At 38.0% G+C, this 22665-nt stretch overlaps 1 protein-coding gene across 4 annotated transcripts in view; it reads left to right on the top strand.

Annotated features, from left to right (window-relative positions):
- LOC131432575 (cartilage oligomeric matrix protein) overlaps window positions 1–22665 on the top strand; it is a 1247904-nt gene that overhangs the window by 491404 nt on the left and 733835 nt on the right. For all 4 annotated transcript variants that reach the window (XM_058598920.1, XM_058598918.1, XM_058598921.1 and 1 more), the window contains exons 6-9: window positions 12735–12879; window positions 12937–13083; window positions 13137–13316; window positions 13381–13498. In XM_058598920.1, the coding sequence (XP_058454903.1) occupies window positions 12735–12879; window positions 12937–13083; window positions 13137–13316; window positions 13381–13498 (590 nt within the window). The remainder of the gene's footprint in view (window positions 1–12734; window positions 12880–12936; window positions 13084–13136; window positions 13317–13380; window positions 13499–22665) is intronic.

Here is a 22665-nt window from a genome sequence, read left to right as displayed (position 1 = left end):
GTCCGTGGGTGGTATACTTCCGGCCCAAATCACCCAAATCAAAGCCTCTCAGAGTCCTGAATATTGCCCGGGACCTGACAAAACATTACTCGGCAATAAAATCTATCGAGAAGGTTTCGCCAAACAAGTTACGCGTTGTTGTGTCCGACCTGAAGCAAGCAAACGGGATTGCTACCGGCGAGTTGTTCACGAAGGAGTACCACGTGTACGTCCCGTCTCATGTGGTGGAGATCGACGGTATGGTCCGTGACGAAAGTTTGACGATCGAAGATCTGATGAAAGACGGGGTAGGCTGTTTCAAAAACCCCGACCTTCAGCCAGTGAAAATTTTGAATCGATAGACGGTAAATTTTACGAATCGGACTCATTTCGCGTGACTTTTGCCGGATCTGCACTTCCAAATTATTTGGTAGTGAGTGGAGTTCGTCTACCTGTTCGGCTGTATGTACCACGAGCAATGCACTGTACAAGCTGCAAACAGCAAGGGCATACGGCAACCTATTGTTGCAACAAACTGCGATGCGGCACATGCGGAGAGGCCCATGAGGACGATCTCTGCAGAAGGGCAGAGAAAAAGTGTTGCTACTGCGGGGAGAATCCTCATGATCTGTCGGAGTGCCCTACGTACATACAGCGTGCGGAGAAATTGAAGCGATCCGCGAAAGAACGCTCTAAACGTTCTTACGCGGAAATCCTAAAAAGAACCACTCCATCGAACCCTGAGAACCCGTTTGCACTTTTGCCAGTTGATGAGAATAGCTCTGACGACCCTGGCGAAGGACCTTCCTACACGCAGGTGGAAGGAAGCAGGAAAAGACAAAATCTGGCTTCTCCTAAGCTTCCTCGTAAAGGCCTCAGAATGTCCTCTTCGTTACAAAATAATCAAACAAAAACGAAAAGTGCTGACTCAAAACCGAAGCAAACACCTCCTGGTTTCAAAAAACTTAGAGATGATAAGGAGTACCCAGCACTTCCAGGGGCATCAAAAAACCCGAATGACCCCAAATCACAACCAGAAAATCAAACAAACGCTGGATTATTGAAGTTTTCTTATATAATGTACTGGATATTAACAGCCTTCAATATTACTGATCCTATAAAAAGTCTACTAACTGCTCTACTGCCAACAGTAAGGACATTTTTAAAACAGTTGACTGAACAATGGCCCCTCCTTGCAGCGATTGTATATTTTGATGGATAATTTATCAATTAGAATCAAAGATATGATCACTGTGCTTCAGTGGAATTGCAGAAGTATCATCCCAAAACTTGATTCTTTCAAACACTTAATACACACTCGTAATTGCGATGTATTCTCCTTGACTGAAAATTGGCTGACTTCCAACATCAACCTCGACTTCCATAATTTCAACATAATCCGCCTGGATCGAGAAGACTCTAATGGGGGGGGGGTACTTTTAGGGATCAAAAAGTGCTATTCATTTTATCGTATTAACCTCCCCTCGACACCGGGAATTGAAGTTGTTGCTTGCCAAATTAATATTAAAGGCAAAGATCTATGTATAACTTCCATCTACATTCCTCCCAGAGTCTCGATAGGGCATCGTCGGCTTGCAGACATCATAGAACTTCTTCCTTCACCGCGGTTGGTTTTAGGAGACTTTAACTTGCATGGTACAGGATGGGGCTGCTTATATGATGATAACCGTTCTTCGTTAATCCAAGATCTGTGTGACAACTTCAATTTGACAATTTTAAACACGGGAGAAATGACACGGAACCCTAGACCGCCAGCACAACCAAGTGTGCTGGATTTATCCTTTTGCTCGACTTCGCTACAGTTAGATTGCAAGTGGAAGGTAATCTGTGATCCTCACGGTAGCGATCACTTGCCGATCATAGTTTCTATCACCAACCGTGTAAGACCATCGAAAACAATCAATGTTTCGTACGATTTCACACGAAACATTGATTGGAAAAGTAAGGCTAGCTCGATATCTGAGAAACTAGAAACATCACAGGAGCTTCCTCCGGAGGAAAAGTATACATTTTTGGCTCACTTGATTCTTGACACCGCAATTCAAGTTCAGACGAAACGAGTACCCAGCGCGCAAACTAGTATGCGTTCTCCCAACCCATGATGGGACAAAGAGTGCTCAGAGCTGAAAACGAAAAAAGCTTCAGCCTTCATCTCGTTTCGAAGGAACGGAACCCCAGATAATTATCGGAAATACGCGGCGTTAGAATTTCAAATGAAAAGTCTGATTAAAGCTTAGAAACGCAGTTACTGGCGAAGGTTTGTTAATGGATTAACGAGCTAAACAGCAATGAGCACTCTTTGGAATACGGCCCGTCGCATGCGCAATCGAAATCACGCGAACGAAAGCGAGGAATATTCTAACCGCTGGATATCCGATTTCGCTAAAAAATATGTCCTGATTCTCCGGAACAGAAGATATCCCGCGCCGCGACTTCGAATACAAACGAAACACCGTTATCGATGGTAGAGTTCTCACTTGCGCTCTTGTAGTGTAACAATAGAACCCCGGGATTAGACAGAATCAAATTCAGGTTGTTAAAAAATCTGCCTGACTCTGCCAAAAGGTGCTTGTTGAATTTATTCAACAAGTTGCTCGAGGGTAATATTGTTCCACAAGAATGGAGAAAAGTGGGAGTTATAACCATTAAAAAAACCTGGGAAACCAGCCTCCGATCACAATTCGTATCGCCCGATTGCTATGCTTTCATGTATTCGGAAATTGTTGGAGAAAATGATTCTCTTCCGTCTAGACAATTGGGTCGAGACTAATGGATTGCTTTCAGATACACAATTTATGTTCCGCAGGGGCAAAGGAACGAACGATTGTCTAGCGTTGCTCTCAACAGAAATTCAAATGGCATTTGCTCGTAAAGAACAAATGGCATCAGTTTTCTTCGACATCAGGGGGGCATTCGATTCAATTTCCATTAACGTTCTATCTGAGAAGTTGCATCAGCATGGTCTTTCACCAGTTTTGAACAACTTTTCATATAATCTATTGTCTGAGAAACACATGTATTTCGCACATGGTGATTTGTCGACAAAACGATTCAGCTACATGGGCTTTCCTCAGGGCTCATGCTTAAGCCCCCTTTTATACAATTTTTACGTAAACAATATTGATGAATGTATCAACACATCCTGCACGCTAAGACAACTTGCCGACGACAGCGTTGTTTTTGTTATAGGACCCGAAGCTGCCGATCTCCAAGGACCATTACAAGATACCATCGACAACTTGTCAACATGGGCTCTTCAAATGGGTATCGAGTTCTCCACGGAGAAAACTGAGCTGGTTGTATTTTCAAGGAAGCGAGAACCAGCACAACTACAGCTTTAACTAAGGGGTGAAACCATAGCTCAGGTCTTCACATTTAAATATCTCGGGGTCTGGTTCGACTGCAAAGGCACCTGGGGATGTCACATTAGGTATCTGAAACAAAAAGGCGGGTGGGTAATGTCAGAGACATAACTGGATGTCGTGAATACAAAAAAACAACTGACATGTTCCTTAACACTTCCGAATATCAATTAGTTGATCAATTGTATGAATTATGCAAGCATTCCCCTTTGCATATTTTTCGCAAAAACAAAGAAGGCTTCACTTTTTGTTGAGAGGCTTGTTTCTACCTGATTTCGTTTGTAGCTATTTCACTAATGGGCGGTCCTATCGGCTATAAAAATAGCCGCATTCAGAATTTTAATGTTGATTATTTCATTTCAGATTAGCATAATTTATTGAAAGAAACTATCAATATGCTGAAGGGACTCGTTTCTAGCATTCAAAAAGGTCAAATTGCGTAATTCTCTACGACATTAACCTCTGGAACATTTTTCGCAAAACCAAAGAAGGCTTCACTTGATCTCGTTTACTGTGAGTTTCACACAGCGAAATGTGCACAAATCTAACCAAACTGTTCTAGATTTGCAGTAAACTGAGGATATTTCCCTACGATTTGCGAACAACAAATCCTAATAGTTCTTTAGAAAACTTTTAGAGCCATTAGAACGGCTGATTTTGTGTAATGCTCTCCACCGTTGTTTTTTCACCAATGCTAATGACTGGCAGCTGTGACGTAATCGCTCTTGTCGAAAGCGAAACTAATTGTGCAGACGACACAAAACACATCTGCTCAGTCGGTGTTGAACAGTCGTTCGCACCGCACGCGTATAGCTCTTGGCTCCTGGAATTTTTTTCTGGCTACCTAGAGTTTCATTGATTCAAGGCTTCAGTCTTTTTCAAGGCTACCTGAATCACTAACTAAGTGACTAAGTGATATTAGAGTGACTAAGTGATACAAAGAGTGATATTAGAGTGACTAAGAAATTAATCAGCCTTTTTTAAGGCTAGCTAGGAGTCTAATCGAAGACTAATTTAGCCTAGTTAATTTAATTTAAAATTTCATTAATTTAAAAAAATGCCTGCGTCCAACCGGAAAGGCAACAAGCCTAAGGCTAAAAATAATTCAATACGGAATAAATCACAATCCGTTATTCAACATTTTTCTAATAACATTCACGATCTTATAGAATCTGAATGTAAAAATAAAAGACAACGGACGGATTTCCCTTCCGTTGATCCTATGCCGTCTAACAATATTTACGAGATTCTTCCTGAATCCGATTGTAGCGACATAGAAGAAAATTCTTCAAAAATTCCCAAAATGGACGCTTGTCGTTCTGGGAAGAAACATCAATCTATGCCACCAGTGACGGTGATGATTTCCGACTTCAAAGCATTCCGTACTGAGCTTTCTACTTTTCTCCCGGAAGTAAAAGTCTCATTTCAAATCGGACGAAGAGGAGAATGTCGAGTCTTGGTGGATGGATTGGAAGATTACGAACGTCTTATTCGATATTTGTCCGAGAAACTTCATAAATTTTATTCATATGATATAAAATCAGACAGACCCTTCAAGGCTGTCTTGAAAGGATTATCAAATGATCAAAGTATTGATGAAATTAAAAATGAACTAAAAGAATTGCTTGGTTTTGCCCCTTCCCAAGTAATACTTATGAAAAAAAGAGCGAATGGTACTTCTAAACCACGCTCTGGAATTTCCCATGAACTTTACCTAATACACTTCAATCGAAGTGATGTAAACAATTTGAAAACTTTAGAGAAAGTACGTTTCATTTCCCACATTAAAATTCATTGGGAACATTATAAACGGCATAATCGTATTGCAAACTTAACGCAATGTCGTCGTTGCCAAGGCTTCGGTCATGGAACCAAAAATTGTCATATGGATATACGGTGTTTGAATTGTGGTAAATCGCATTCGAAAGACGTTTGTCCAATGAATGAAACCACTGATAAATTTTCATGTTCAAATTGCAATGGAAATCATAAATCCAATTATTTGAATGTCCTGTCAGGGAAAAAATTTTAAACGCTCGTTCGCTTAGACAACAAGTCAAATCAACGACCTTAAATTTACAGAACATACCTGAAAATTCTTCTAAGGCACCTGCCAATTCGTCTTCTAACGAAAACAATTTATTGACAGGTAGATCGACCTCGTCATCATCTTCTTCTAATGTCAGTTATGCTGGTATATTAGGTAGAAATCTATCTCCTATTTCTTCTAATGTAAATAATCAAAACACAGGACCGCCTTGCAGTTCTTCTTCTAACGAAAACAATTTATTAATAGGTAGACCGGCCAAATCATCTTCTTCTAATGGCAGTCTACCTACAAATATTCCTTCAATGCCATTCGCTTCTTTAAATGAAGTCGATTTAGGCGATATAACTGAAAATAAAATGATCTACCTACAAGATCAACTTTTTCAAATGATCATCCAAATGAATTCGACTTCATCACTTTTTGAAGCATTTCAAATCGGATGGAAATTTGCAAATAATATTATAATGAATTTAAAATTTAACAGTGATGTTAAATAATTATTTGAATATTTTAAATTGGAATGCTCGATCTTTGAAATCGAGTGAAGATGAATTTTATAATTTTCTCAAAGTTCACAAAATTCATATTGCCATTGTGACAGAAACTTTTCTTAAACCAAATGTAAAATTGAAAAGTAATCCACATTATGTGGTTCATCGATTTGACAGGTTTACTGGAATTGGTGGTGGAGTTGCCATTTTTGTCCAACGGCAAATTAAACATCGAATTTTACCTTCTTTCAATACTAAAGTTATTGAAAGCTTGGGAATCGAAGTTGAAACCATTCATGGAATTTATTTCATCGCTGGAGCATATTTGCCATTCCAATGCACCGGCGAACAATTAAATTTCTTTAAAGGCGATTTGCAAAAACTTACAAGATATCGATCGAAATTTTTCGTAATAGGGGACTTAAATGCTAAGCATGTCCAGTGGAATTGTAGGCAAAATAACAGTAATGGTAAAATACTTCATAATCAACTCTCAGCTGGTTACTTTACAGTTCTTCATCCCAGTAATCCTACTTGTTTCTCTTCCGTGAAAAACCCGTCTACAATTGATCTGGTTCTAACAGATCAAAGTCACATTTGTAGTGAACCGATTACTCATGCTGATTTTGACTCAGATCATCTTCCTGTAACATTCAGACTTTCCAACGAAGCTATAATTAATCCAATTAGTTCTATTTTCAACTATCATAGAGCTAATTGGTTGGATTACAGATCTCACATTGAAAATCATGTGGATCATGAAACTATTTTAGAAAATTCTGCGGACATCGACACAGCAATTGATAATTTGAATCATTATATTATCGAAGCTAGAAATCTTTCAGTTCCCAAAGCTCAAACTAAATTAAATTCTCCTATCATCGATGACAATCTTCAACTGCTCATTCGGTTGAAGAATGTTCGTCGACGACAATATCAACGTTCTCGTGATCCTGCTATGAAAAACATAGTTAAGGATTTACAAAAAGAAATTAAACATAGATTTACTCTTTTGCGAAATGAAAATTTCGCTAAAGAAGTTGAACAAATTAAACCATATTCTAAACCTTTCTGGAAACTTTCTAAGGTTCTTAAGAAACCTCAGAAACCAATTCCTGCTCTCAAGGAAGGAAATCAAATACTTCTTACAAATGGTGAAAAAGCTCAAAAGCTAGCTCAGCAGTTCGAGAGTGTCCACAATTTTAATTTAAACGTTGTGAGTCCTATTGAAAATGAAGTCTCACTGAAGTATGATCATATTTCAACCCAAGTGTTATCACACGATGACATTATTGAGACGAATTTTGATGAAATTAAATCAATTATTAGGAAACTCAAAAACATGAAGGCTCCTGGTAATGATGGAATTTTTAATATTCTTATTAAAAATCTTCCCGATGTTGCCTTGAGACTCCTGGTTAAAATTTTCAACAAGTGTTTTTCATTAGCTTACTTCCCAAAAAGATGGAAAAACGCTAAAGTAACTCCTATCCTAAAACCTGATAAAAACCCAGCAGAAACATCAAGTTATCGCCCAATTAGCTTACTTTCTTCTATCAGTAAACTTTTTGAAAAAATTATCTTGTTAAGAATGATGACTCATATAAATGAGAATTCAATTTTTTTACCAGAGCAGTTTGGATTTCGTCATGAACATTCAACTACTCATCAACTTGTCAGAGTAACGAACATGATAAAATCAAATAAATCTTCTGGGTTATCCACTGGAGTTGCTCTTCTAGACATAGAAAAAGCATTCGACAGTGTTTGGCACAAAGGTTTAATAGCAAAAATGTCTGATTTCCAGTTTCCTATTTATTTGATCAAAATGATTCAAAATTATTTAACTGATCGTACTCTTCAGGTTAGCTATCAGAATTGTAAATCTGAATTGCTACCCGTACGAGCCGGTGTTCCGCAGGGTTCGAGTGTAGCTCCAATCTTGTATAATATTTTCACTTCTGATCTTCCAAATCTACCCGTTGGTTGTCAGAAATCGCTATTCTGTGACGACACAATATTATATCCTCTTATAAACAGAAATTCTAAGCTCTGTCTAAAAAACAAATTGTTAATTTATAAACAAATTTTCAGACCAGCCATGCTTTATGCGGTACCAATTTGGTCAAGTAGTTGTTCCACCAGGAAGAAAACGCTTCAAAGGATTCAGAATAAAATTCTGAAAATGATTCTGAAGCGTCCTCCCTGGTTTAGTACAAATGAGTTACACAGACTCACAAATATAGAACCATTAGATGTAATGTCACATAATATTATAAGCAAATTCCGACAAAAATCGATGCAATCTTCAATTGAATCGATTCGCTCTCTGTATTAGTTAGTAAGTTAGTATATAAGTTCCTTTTCCCCATTACACAATACAAGTAGGTTTTTCCCTACACAAAAATCTCAGAATTGCGGAAGCAAATGATGTCTTCATGGTAATAACCAAATCATATATATATATATATATATATATATATATATATATATATATATATATATATATATATATATATATATATATATATATATATATATATATATATATATATATATATATATATATATATATATATATATATATATATATATATATATATATATATATATATATATAACAGGGCTGAAAAGTCACCACTTGTGGCTGAACACCCAATTTAAATCTTAATAATATAATTTTAACTCATATTCCAATAAATAGTTATTTAAAAAAAAAAAAACACATCTGCTCGCAGTGGCGATACAATCCAAACTAATTCAAGTTTTGTTGAGAGGCTTGTTTCTACCTGTTTTCGTTTGTAGCCTTTTCACTAATGGGCGGTCCTAACGGCTATAAAAATAGCCGCATACAGAATTTTAATGTCGAATATATCATTTCGGATTTGCATAATTTATTGAAAGAAACTATCAATATGCTGTAGGAATTCGTTTCCAGAATTCAGAAGAGTCAAATTGCGTAATTCTCTACGACATTAAACTCTGGAACATTTTTCGGGAAAAAAGGCTTCACTTGATCTCGATTACTGTGAATTTCACACAGCGAAAAGTGCACAAATCTAAGCAAACTGTTCTTGATTTGCAGTAAACTGAGGATATTTTCCTACGATTTGCGAACAACAAATCCTAATAGTTCTTTATAAAACTTTTAGAGCCATTAGAACGGCTGATTTTATGCAATGCTCTCCACCGTTGTTTTTTCCCAATGCTAATGACTGGCAGCTGTGACGTAATCGCTCTTGTCGAAAGCGAAACTAGCTGTGCAGACGACACAAAACACATCTGCTCGCAGTGGCGATAGAATCCAAACTGATTGAATTTTTGTTAAGAGATTTCCTTTTATGTGATTTCGTTTGTAGCTTTTTCACTAATGGGCGGTCCTAACTGCTATAAAAATAGCCGCATACAGAATTTTAATGTCGATTATTTCATTTCGGATTTGCATAATTCATTGAAAGAAACTATCAATATGTTGTAGGGATTCGTTTCTAGCATTCACAAGGACCAAATTGAGGAACTCACTGCGATATTCACCACTTTTCGGAACATATTTCCCGGACGATTTGTTGTACAGCAGCAATTTTGTTCTCTTCCTTAGAACGCGTTCTGATTGGCTGGTGTTGACATGGATCAAATGAGACAGGTTTTTCAATAGTGTACTATTGAAATACTTCAATGCTTTTGCTATACACGTTTAAATTGAAAAATTTCGATTCTATTGGTAGTTAGATTATATAAATCCTTTCACAGATCACTGAGCTATGAGCTTTAAAAATACGAGAAAGGCAAACGCGCCTTATGAATTATCCTCTTTGATACTCGTTTATACCAAACATTTCAGAAAAGTTTAATTTTGAATTATTTGAGACTATGTCACAAAACTGAAAATTTTATCATAAAATTGTGATCATATTTCCGATGGCATGTCGCAAGAATTATTTTGATTCATTAGATACAACAATAGATATTCACGATCAAAAACTTATCACTCTCTCAGAGGGTAAATTTTGAAAAGGCACCCCATAGTAAAGTAAGTCGTATTCACGACAAAAAATGCCAGCAGAGAATTGATTTTCTTCGCACAATAACCGGAACTTGGTGGAGTGCCCAAGCAGGAGATCTGATCAGGCTGTACCAAACAACGATATTGTCCGTAATGGAATTTGGATGCATCTGCTTCCGATCCGCTGCGAATATTCATTTCATTAAACTGGAAAGAATTCAGTATCGTTGTTTACGTATTGCCTTGGGTTGCATGCAATCAACTAATACGAAAAACAGATTCTAGGATCTCTCATATCGACTGCTAATCCGTTGCGACATCTTGATTCCCAACTTCTTGAAAACTATCAATGCTCAAATTTAGTGCTCTCCTTATTTCTTCCTCGTCTACAGATCTATCGCACTCTTCTTCACGCTGCTGAAAGTAAGACCTGTGTAAACGATGCTTCGGAGCATGCACCGGCCTTGAACTTGCTGAAAACTACCCAAAAACGCCACATCAACGTCAAAGCACACCAACAAAGCATCCCAGCCAAGGATAATCTCTCTCGTTACAATCTGAAGAACGTGAAGATCCAGAAAACTCTAAAAATTTGTGCCACAAACGAATGATGTATTGTAATTCAAAATCAATATTTTGTAAATCCCACCCTCCTCACATTCCTTTACTAACTCTAGAGGAGTATGCCGCCCCCTTAATACGGCGTCCCTTCTTTTCCTATAACAACAAGACAATCGGCCACGTTAAGCTAAAGCAAATGAGCCAAATAAAAAAAAAATTACTATAAAAAAAAATAGTTTGTTCCAATTCTAAATGAAGCAAACTTTATTAATTAGATACCGAACAGTTTTCAATTGATATTATTTTTAAACAGTCCGACTCAAACATAATATATTAAACGCATGTCATGATATATAAAACAATGCATTAGACTGAAGTATATAAATACTAATATGGTTATGAAAATCTATGACGATATCAAGAACTACCTCAGAATTAAATTAAACTTGGTGTAGAATCTGCCCAACCTTGCAAAAGACGTTTTTTTATTGTTCAACAAGGCCGGGGAAACCAGCTTCCAATCACAACTCATATAGACCCGTTGCAATGTTGTTCTGCATCAGAAAATTGTTCGAAAAAATTATTCTACCACGTCTCGAAACTTGGGTCGAGATGAACGGTTTGTTGCCAGATACTCAGTTTGGTTTCCGTAGAAATAAAGGGACGAATGATTGCCTTGCATTACTTTCATCTGACAGCCAAATTGCCTTCGCTCAAAAACAACAAATGGCATCTGTATTTTTAGACATTATAGGAGCATTTGATTCAGTTTCCATTGTTGTACTTTCAGACAAGCTCCAACAACATGGACTCCCACCGGTTATAAATAATTATTTGCACAACCTTTTGTCAGAGAAGTATATGTATTTTACACACGCCGATTTGGCAACAATCAGAATTAGTTACATGGGTCTCCCGCAAGGCTCATGCCTCAGTCCACTCCTGTATAACTTCTATATAAACGACATTGACAGCTGTCTAGTATCCCCATGTACACTAAGACAATTGGCAGATGGCGTGGTTTCAGTTACTGGATCCAAAGCTATTGATCTGCAAAAACCATTGCAAGATACCTTAGATAACTTGTCCGTTTGGGCTGTTCATCTGCGTTTCGAATTCTATGCGGAGAAAACTGAGCTGGTCGTCTTTTCAACAAAGAATGATCCCTCGCAGCTTCAGCTTCATATGATGGAAAGAATTATCCAATAGGTTTTGACTTTCAAATACCTCGGGAGTGGTTTGATTCCAAATGCACGTGGGGAGGACACATTGGGTATCTGATAACAAAATGCCAACAAAGAGTAAATTTTCCTCGAACAATAACAAGATCTTGGTGAGGTGCTCATCCGGAAGATCTAATAAAATTGTATCTAATAAAATTGTATCAGACAACGATACTTTCAGTTATGAAATATGGATGCGTTTGTTTTCGTTCCGATGCAAACTCTCATATTATCACACTTGAGCGAATTCAGTATCGTTGTTTGCAAATTGCTATAGGCTGCATGCATTCGACACATACAATGAGTCTTAAAGTTCTGGCGGGAGTTCTTACACTGAAAGATCGTTTTTGGGAGCTCACACTTTACCCTATAACTTCGGAGCCGGAAGCCAGATTCAGATGAAATTCAGGAATTTTGTGTGGGACCATGAGACCTTCCATTTGAATTTAGGTTTTTCGAAATCGATCAATCCATCACTGATAAAAGTGAGTAAGATAAACACACTTTACCCTATAACTCCGGAACCGGAAGTCGTATCTGGATGAAATTCAGGAATTCTCTATGGGACCAAGAGACCTTTAATTAGAATCTGAGTTTGTGGAAATCGGTCGAAACATCGTTGATAAAAGTGAGTGAGATCCATTTTTAATATATGACCACTATTTCCGGTGCTTCCGGAACCGGAGACCGGGAACCAAGATAGCCGGAATCGGTTTGTTTTTGCAACCGAATTCAATAAGTTTAGGCTTTGTGTCAATATGTCTAAACTCTCGCAAAAGTGCAAAATTACTGAGAGAGACAGAAGGTATATTTACCATCTCGATCAGCCTAATACTAATTCGATGAAAAAGCTATACTATTGTCAATACTTGCAACGAATTTAGTTTTAGGTTCCATTTTTTCGTAACCATGCCATGGCTTCAACTATGGGATATCTTTGTGTGCAGATTGTATATTTCTGGATTTAGTTCTTATATTCGTCGCTTCAATGACAGTCATGAGTCACCAAGTAATATAAAATATTTATACTTTCGATATTTCCAGTTCAGAGAACGAAAATATCCCATTCATTTGGATTCTTCTGTTGAATATGCTCTTTCGAGAACAAGTTGCCAAAACTTACTTAAAAGAAAACATTTAAAGAAATCTGGACCATCGGAAAAACTGCTCAAAAATAAAAACGAGCAAGGTAAGCAATGCGAACTAAAATCAGAAAGCGTATAACAAGAATTTCTTTTAATTTTAGTTGAAGATGACATCCCCTACGAACGCAACAAAAAGCGTGAAGTTCGGAACTGGCAGAGAGGAAACGAAAAACATCGCGAGGAACGCTTCGAAACTAGAAGTTCCAACACGAGGGGTGATATACCAATTTTGCACGGTGACTGTGATGGTGAATAAAAGTTTCAAATCAACAAATACGATTTAACAGAAAAAATCTTACAGAAAATACTTCTAAATTGTTAAACGAGTTAATGGTTTTAGTTAAAGAGCTACGCGTAGAAATTAGAAAACAGAGAGAGGAAACTCAGCACCTACGAGATTTGATCGAAAATTGCGCTGGTTGTCAGAAGTCCCCAGAGGCTCTGCGAGAGAGTTGCCAAAACCAAAACCCTTGTTTTTCCGGTAGTTTCTTCTAATACAAAAATAAATTATTTTTCATATAATACTAAATAAACTCACTATACAGGAGTGCAATGCTACGACACACAATCTGGAATAAGATGTGGACACTGCCCGCGGGGTTACATCGGAGATGGAATAAATTGCAGAACTGGAACAACTTGTGCGGATAGGCCTTGTTTCTCGTAAATATTAACTATATTGTAATAAACCTACTGATTATTGTACTCCAGGATGTACTACTAATTTGTATATCTATAATTAAAATGTTAAAATAAAAATTTGGTGTCAGATATTATAACATGTACTTTCTTGCAAAATAACAATAGAGCAATTTCATACGAAAATGAAGGTCGATTTTTTATAGTATTTTTTTTTTTGATTTGGCTCAAATTTTGCATTTGCATTCTTCATACAGGGTCCGGCACTCGAAGTGTAACCAATTAAAAAGGCCATAAATTCAGTTTGAAAAATTACTTTTACTTAATTCAAAGTACAAAATGTGTAAAAATAATGCAAAATTCAGAATCAATTCACTTTTGCTCGATATGACCACCTTTTGCCTTGACTATGGCCTTGAGACGGTCAAAAAACGAATCGCAAGCTGCCCGAATGTGACTTGCAGGTATTTTGGTCCACTCGCGGATAATAACTTTTTTAGTTCGGACTTTGCTCTCCAAAATGGCCCAAAGAGAATAATCCATTGGATTCGCATCTGGTGAATTCGAGAGCCATTGTGTGGACGTGATGAAGTTCGGAACGTTGTTTTGCAGCCATTCTTGGTTCACTCGAGCTTTGTGAGACGGTGCCGAGTCCTGCTGAAACGTCCATGGTCTGCCACCGAAATGTTTGTCTGCCCACGGCTTCAAAGCAACCTCCAGAATACTTTCCCGATAATATATCGCATTTACCTTGACGCCAGGTTTGATGAAAACGATTGGAGAGCGCCCATCTGCGTTTACAGTGGCCCAAACCATTATCTGTTGCGGGTGCTGCCTCCTGGTGGCCAATCGATGACTCAAATTCTCGGATGAACGATCGGTCAAGTAAACCTTATCGTTTTGAGAGTTTACGAATTGCTCAATTGGAAAAATTTTCTCGTCAGAAAATACAATGTTCGGAAATTGACCGCTTTCGGCCAAACGAAGCAACTCCTTCGCTCTCTCAAGTCTAACTTGTTGCTGCTTCGGTGTGAGATCATTCCCCCTTTTGGATCTTGTAAGGTTTGACCTTCAGATCATTTTTCAGTATGCGGCGGATGCTACGGTCGGATATTTTCAGTTCTTTTGCCATTTGATTGGCACTTCGTCGAGGATTTCGTTCAAGTCGCTTCTTCACTTTTTGAACCATCTCACGTCACGTTGCAGTCTTTTGATGACCACCTCCATGACGTTTTGCGATGCTACCAGTATTATTGTATCGAGGTATGGTGCGATAAACAAAAACTTTATTCACTTTAAGGTGTTGCGCTCACGAACAATCACTGGTTGTGATTTTTCATCTAAATATAAAGCAATCACACTATTACGTTTTAAATCCATCGCTGATTTTTTTTCGCGTTCATTTTTGGCAAAATGCTTTCTTGCGCTTGTAAACAATACAACTCCGAACTGTCATTTAGCAAATTTCTAGAGAGCTGATACCCGTGCGTCAGCTGCGCGAGCGGTCTGAAGTTGGTTACACTTCGAGTGCCGGACCCTGTAATCAAAAGAGACAATTTGCATCATAAATTGGCCATTAATACTCTAGCCTTATTTATGAGAAAGGATTATGCAAAAATCCCTTGAAAATTTTTTATAATATTTATTTCAGAAACAATGGGTGCAATCGATTTGATATCTTCTGCATTATTTTAGGTATTTATAAGGAAATTGTAAAGAAATGCAGTCGTGCTGAACAAATTTTTGGTTTGTGTTTATTTTAAAAATAACACTTTAAATTCAAATATCTGAGAAAGCGTATTTTTGATTTAATTTTTAGATTTTGATTTGTTGTAGCAGAGTATAAAATAAAACATCATTCAATTTTTAGAATAAAGAAATAATACTTGAAAAGTTATATATTTTCAATATGAAGTAAATTGTTGAAAATCAGGAATTTTTTTCTGTAATATTCAACAAAGTTTTAAGAAAGAATGCCAAATTTCTAATACAAAAGATGTTAATCAATATATGCTATATGGTACAGTTCTCGAGATACAGAGGCTTGAAAACAAAATTTCGGAAAATTTTTAATTCGTGTCGATTTTTAGATGGTTATTTAAGTTTATTCAGATAAGGAAGAATTTTATTTTAAGTTGTTTCACAATGTTCAAGAGTCATTTGCCAAACATTTCTTATTGTTTAATAATATCCACAATTTTTAATTAGCATTACAACTTGAAAATCGTCGAATTTCTATTTTATCTACAGAAACTGGAATGCATGAAAGGTATTTTTGTGGCCCTTGAATAGTTATTGCTTTAGAATATTGTTCATTAAGATGTTGCTTGATATTTTCATATTCTATTGTACCTGCATAGGAAAAGAAAATTTTTGATGTTCACGTTCCTTAGCAAGACTTATCCTTGTTGCCACGCATTTTATTGTTCCTCCTAAGGCATCACATGGTCCCTTACCATGCGATGTTGCGAAAAAATGTAATTCAACATCTACATCGCAGTTATTCCCAGACTTTGTTGCCTTCAACAAGATCGGTATGACTAATCCACGTGAAATGCCTCGAGCATACATACTTGCAAATAGTGCTCTCGATGTTTCTCTAATATCGGAGCTCTCAACTCGGGATATTTGTGCTGTCACAGTTGGTATGACTATTGATGGCATAGACAGGAAATATGTCTATTGTTCGGCATATTTACCGCATAACCAACCTTCGCCAAGCGATGACTTCAAAAAGGTTGTATCATACTGCTGCAAGAGTGATATACCGCTTGTAATCGGCAGTGACATAAATGCTCACCATATCATTTTGGGCAGCACAGATATAAATTCGAGAGGCTCTGATATGATGGAATTTGTGAGCAGTACAAACCTGCACATAGTCAATGCAGGAAACCGTCCAATTTTTGCGAGATCTGGAAGAGAGGAGGTTTTGGACGTAACTCTCTGCTCTGATAGAATTGCGCATGAGTTGGTAAATTGGCTCGTCTCCGATGAGCTCGAACCTTCGTTGTCTGATCATAAGTACATATTCTTTGATCATTCAAACGTTAAATTTGATATTATCACATATCGTAATCCCAAATCTACAAACTGGGACCTCTATGAAGAGGGCTTGGCGACTAGATTTTACGGGTACCAACCAACAATTGAAACCCCAATTGATTTGGAAAATGTTGTCGACGAGACAAATTCACTCATAGTTGCAGCATATGAAGAGGCTTGTCCACTTCGGATTGTGCGAGCTACTAGAGGAACTCCTTGGTGGAATGCTGAACTTGCTAGACTAAGGAAACTATGCAGAAGAGCTTGGAACCACCGACGCAGAAATGGGTCGGAGGCATTCGTGTCGGCTCGAAGGGCTTACAAAAATGCTCTTCGATCGTCTGAGCGAAGTGGTTGGAAAAGCCTCTGCACAAATGTCTCTAGTCTCAACGAGGCTAGCAGATTAAATAAGTTACTTTCGAAGTCTAAGGACTTTAATGTCAGTTTCTTAAGAACTTCAGATGGTGAACACTTGTCTGATGAAAGTGATGTACTTCACTGCCTTTTTAACACTCACTTTCCAGGATGTATGGATCCATCACCGACAGCTCTTCCCGAGACTTTTTCAGGTAGTTACGATTCTTGGGCCCTTACTCGAAGCGTTGTGACGATTGAATCGGTCAAATGGGCAGTTGAGAGTTTTGCTCCGTACAAATCTCCTGGAAAGGATGGAGTTTTCCCAGTGTTACTGCAGAAAGGGTATGAACATTTCAAACATGTTTTGAAGAAAATACTTACTTTTAGTCTTGCGACAGGATATATTCCAAGAGCCTGGCAGGAAATAATTGTCAAATTAATTACCAAAGGCGGTCGCGACACTTATGAGGAAGCGAAGAGTTTCAGGCCTATCAGTCTTAGCTCATTTCTTCTTAAAACAGTGGAACGCATAGTCGATCACTATATCAGGAATGTTAGTATGGGCGTGCATCCGCTACATGGAATGCAACATGCTTACCAGTGTGGAAAGTCCACTACAACCCTGTTACATGATGTTGTGTACAACATTGAAAAAGCTTTCTCGCAAAAGCAATCTTGCTTGGGAGTTTTTCTAGATATTGAAGGTGCCTTTGATAACGTGTCTTTCAATTCAATTCTGGAAGCAGCCCGTGGTCATGGCATACCTTCAAGTATCACAAATTGGATACACGCAATGCTTAGCAATCGACTTCTTTGTTCATCGCTTTGGCAAGCAGAGATTAGAAAGCTGAGTGTCTGTGGGTGTCCTCAAGGTGGTGTACTATCCCCACTTTTATGGAACCTAGTCGCTGATGGTTTGTTAAGGAAACTTAATAACCTTGGATTTCCGACTTATGGTTTTGCCGACGATTATCATATATTGATGACCGGTATAAGCATTAACACTCTCTTTGATTTAATGCAGCAAGCCCTGCGATCTGTTGAACAATGGTGTTGCCAGGTTGGATTGTCTGTAAATCCGGGTAAAACATCAATGGTGCTTTTCACTCATCGTAGGATAATCACAGGAGCTCGTCCGTTACAGTTCTTCGGTTCAGAGGTCACTGTGGTCGATCAAGTTAAATACGTCGGGGTTATACTTGACTCAAAACTGAATTGGTCTGCTCACATTGACTTCAGGATTAAGAGAGCTTGTATGGCTTTCGGCCAATGCAGACGAGCTTTTGGAAAATCATGGGGACTCAAACCCAGATATATTCATTGGATCTACACAACTATTGTTAGACCAATTTTAGCATATGGTTGTCTTGTATGGTGGCAGAAAGGAGAAGTCGCGACAGTTCAGTCAAAGCTAAATCATCTCCAAAGGATGGTCCTAATGGCGATGACAGGAGCATTCACGACAACTCCTACTGCTGCTCTAGAGGCGCTACTGTGCATTAAACCACTACATGTGTTCCTAAAACAAGAAGCATTATCTTGTGCATACCGTCTTAAGGTTACAGGGCTTTGGAACAGTAACCCATTAGATTATGCTACCAGCCACACTCGCTTGTGGTCTCAAATGGTTACATGGGATGAGTATTTACTCGCTTCTAGTGACCTATCTCTCACATGCAGTTTTCCTTTCAAAACATTCCATGTGAGCTATCCTCTTCGTGAGGAATGGTTGTCTGGTTGTCTGGAACGAGAACGTGATGAACACATAGTTTGTTATACGGACGGTTCTCTGTTGAATGGTCGCGCTGGTGCTGGTGTCTACTGTCGTGAAATGAGGCTGGAGCAGTCTCATTCACTTGGTAGATACTGTACTGTGTTCCAAGCAGAAATCTACGCGATTCTGTGTGGAGTACAATCGGCGCTTCAGCAGAGGATCTGTGGTAAACGAATTTATTTTTGTTCCGACAGTCAGGCAGCCTTAAAAGCACTCAGTTCGAATGACTCACGGTCGAATCTAGTGATCGCATGTCGAACTCAAATTGAAGACCTCAGCATTTCAAATGCTGTTTACTTCTTATGGGTACCCGACCATTCTGGTATTACTGGAAATGAATGGGCTGATGAGTTGGCTAGAGCTGGTGCAACGAATGATTTCGTTGGTCCTGAACCAGCTTTACCACTTTCAACTAGTTGGATAAAGCACAAGATACGTTCTTGGGCTGCATCCAAACATGCCAGCTACTGGCGCAGCTTGCAAACTTGCGCGCAGACAAAAGCATTTCTACCAGATTTAAATCTGAAAATGTCAAAGTGTCTACAGCATTTCTCCAAGCAACATTGCAGTATTCTGGTCAGAGCTCTGACTGGACATTGCAAACTCAATTATCACATGGCTACTATTCAACGTGCTGAGTATTATTCGTGTGATTTGTGTGAATGCGATTATGGTACTTCATATCATCTGATATGTAACTGTCCCGCATTGACGCAGCTACGTATCCGGGTTTTTGGTTCTCCATACATGGTTGAGTCTGTGTATGCGGAGCTGAAATTGAAGGATATTCTCTCGTTTCTCACCCAATGTGGTAAGGAGCTATAGTCAGAAGGGTTCATCGTTCTTCCTGGAGTGAATGAATCCCTTCTGTATTCACCTTAAATAGGGTTTAGCAGATTATGTGGCATCCTTTAGGGGGTGCCGAATTTACTTCTGCTCGTACATACTGCGAATCGTTCTGCATTCTTCCGGGAGTGCAGAATGGTGTCGCTTTTGTAAGATCTCTAAATCCTCTCGGGGGTTGGAGGTTTTATTAACAGCAGACTGTTCGGGACCTCGTAGAGGTTCAGAATTTACTTCTGCTTCCACTAAATGTGATCCTCAGCAGATTGTTCGGCATCCCTTAGGGGTGCAGAATTTACTTCTGCTTTTATGTGTTTTTGTGTCGTCAATTTTTCCCATCCTCCTAGTCCAACCCTTACCATTTCCTTTCAATCCTTCCCTCTTATATATCGGGAAAATGATGCTAAAAACAAATTGATGACAAGGCACAAATCTCCAAATGTCAAGTGGAACGTGCCATTTGAGCCAATTTGTTCTGATTCCTGATTCCTTAGCAAGACTTATCCTTGTTGCCATGCATTTTATTGTTCCTCCTAAGGCATCACATGGTCCCTTACCATGCGATGTTGCGAAAAAATGTAATTCAACATCTACATCGCAGTTATTCTTATATTAGCAAAGACTAGAAAAGTTCTATCTATTGTTATATTGTGGTGCAGCTGCAACATGGGATAAATTTTGTTCATATGTAACTGTTTTTCTTGTCGTATAAAATAAATCATTTTGTGAAATAAATAAGGTAATGAGTATAGAACCGTGACGCAAATCGTTGGAAATAACTACGAAAAATAGCTTGCTGTGCATTCCAGTGGTGACTTTGAACTACATATTGCAGTACAAAAGTGTAGTTTTCTGAAAAAATCACATATAGCCAGGTGCTTCCTGCTTCCTAATTGTTACACAATGCCTTGACCAGGCATTGGTTGGCTGGTTTCATCAATCTTGGCAAAATTGCTTAACGGTGTCCTTATTATTTTCATCTATTCTGACATTGGCTGCCCTCAATCTAATAGTAGAATGCACATCGTTTATTCAGTAATATTTTGTGCGTCCGTTGTCGTATATATTGTCGCATTCAATGTACAGTCAAGAGTTTAAATTGATCAACCCTTGTCGTACCTTCATTTGAAAGCTTTTCTCTAAGCAGCTCAATTATTTCATTCAACTCGGCAATTCTTCTTTCAGCTTAACGAACCACTTTGTTTAGAGCAAATACATGTCTTCTAATGCTGCTTATAATCTCGGGATATTTCTCCATAATATATTTAACAGAACTAATCTTCGTTTTGTCAATTGGGGACACGGCAATATTCGAGATTGATTCATTGAAAATATCAATATGTACATTTTGGAAGTGTTCTGGATCGTTTTAGTCCGTTATCTCTATTGATGTTGCTGACGTCACTTCTACTGTTTCTTGACTGGAAACAATCGTGTTTCAATTTTTGACATGATTGGTGTTTCTGTTTTTGCTTGAATTGTTTTCTGACTCTTAACATCCTTACAATCCATATATGCAAATTTTTCTCTTCACTACTCGATACGTCATCGCTACTAGATACACTGAAAATGATTTTTACCTGTGCTTTTTTCGTATAGAAAGGTTATGCAATCATTTAAAAACCGACTAGCAAAAATTAGCCCGGAAAGCCTAGTGTCATATACCATTTGACTCAGTTAATCGAGCTAAGCAATCTCTCTCTCTCTCGCTCTCTCTGTGTGTGAGTGTGTGTGTGTGTGTGAGAGAGAGAGAGAGAGAGGGAGAGAGTGAGTGTATGTGTGTGTATGTGTGTGCGTGTATTTGTGTGTGTATGTGTGTATGTATCAAATAATCACACTAGGTTTTCTCGAAGATGGCTCAACCGATTATCATAAACTTAGATTCAAATGAAAGGTCTTATGGTCCCGTCATTAATTTCAACCGGATTCTACTTCCGTTTCCGGAGTTATACCATAAGGTGTGTTCAATATTGTACACCGTCACTTAAACCGGCGAAACAAAAACCGTAAAAAAATTCCAAACTGGACTCAACACCGTTATTCATAATCTGTGGGTCAAATGAAAGGTCTTCTGGCTCTACCAATGATGCCTTTCTCATATTACTCATTACATCATAAACATAACCGTGAATTTGGAAAACAACTGTTTATTGAATAGAAATAGGCTGATTTTCTTCGGATCTAATCTCACAAACTCTATAAATCCTGTTTACCATGTAGCTCCGGAACCGAAAGTTGTATCCACAACAAATTAAGGAATTCAAATTTTCATGTATTACAATATAACTCCGGAACCGGAAGTTACATTCAAATGAAATTTAATAGCAAGCTATGGGACCATAATACCTTTTATTCAAATCTTAGTTTGTAAAAATCGGTTCAACCATCTCTGAAAAAAGTGAGTGCATATTTTTTTCACTTTTTTGGTACATATCATCCTATATCTCCGGAACCGGAAGTCGGATCGGAATGAAATTCAATAGCTATGGGACTATGAGACCTTCCATTTGAATCTTTGTTTGTAAAAATCGGTGTAGCCATCTCTGAGAAAAGTGAGTGCATATTTTTGTTACATACACACACACACACACACACCCACGGACGGACACACACAGACATTTGCTCAGTTCGTGGGGCTGAGTCGAATTGTATATGACCTAAACGATCAAATCACTGCTTCATTCAGTATGCTATACTAGTTAATGTACAAACAATCCCTTGGTTTCTTTAAAAAATCGAGGTGAAATATTTTGAATAGCAAATCACAGTATTATATATGAGAAAGGCATCATTACACCACTAGGTGGATTAAAACAGGTTTTTGGCTTACGCAACGCAAATGTCAAGCGCTTGGTTTGAGACATGATGTCGAGTATGTGACATAAACACTGAAGCATGCTTTTGTGAACTACTTGAATCAATTTGAATTAATTGGTGTTAAAAATGGGCCCATAGTAGTGGCAGAAATTATTATATTTAAAGATGAAAAATTCATGAGATTGTTTTGAAGAAAGAGAAATTTGATCTTCAAAGTTAATAAATATCTCAATAGTAGCTTTCAAATGAGTCAAAGCTTGCTAAAATCGGTTAGCTCTGTTAGATCTGCGAAAATTGAGCGGTAAAAATATCTTCGAAAAGTGCAAGTGCAAACAGATAATGTAAGCCACCCATT

The sequence above is a fragment of the Malaya genurostris genome, chromosome 2, assembly GCF_030247185.1.
Source record: "Malaya genurostris strain Urasoe2022 chromosome 2, Malgen_1.1, whole genome shotgun sequence".
Classification (NCBI taxonomy): Eukaryota; Metazoa; Arthropoda; class Insecta; order Diptera; family Culicidae; genus Malaya; species Malaya genurostris.
Note: the sequence above shows the minus strand (reverse complement) of the source record. Positions and strands in the feature narration are given on the sequence as shown.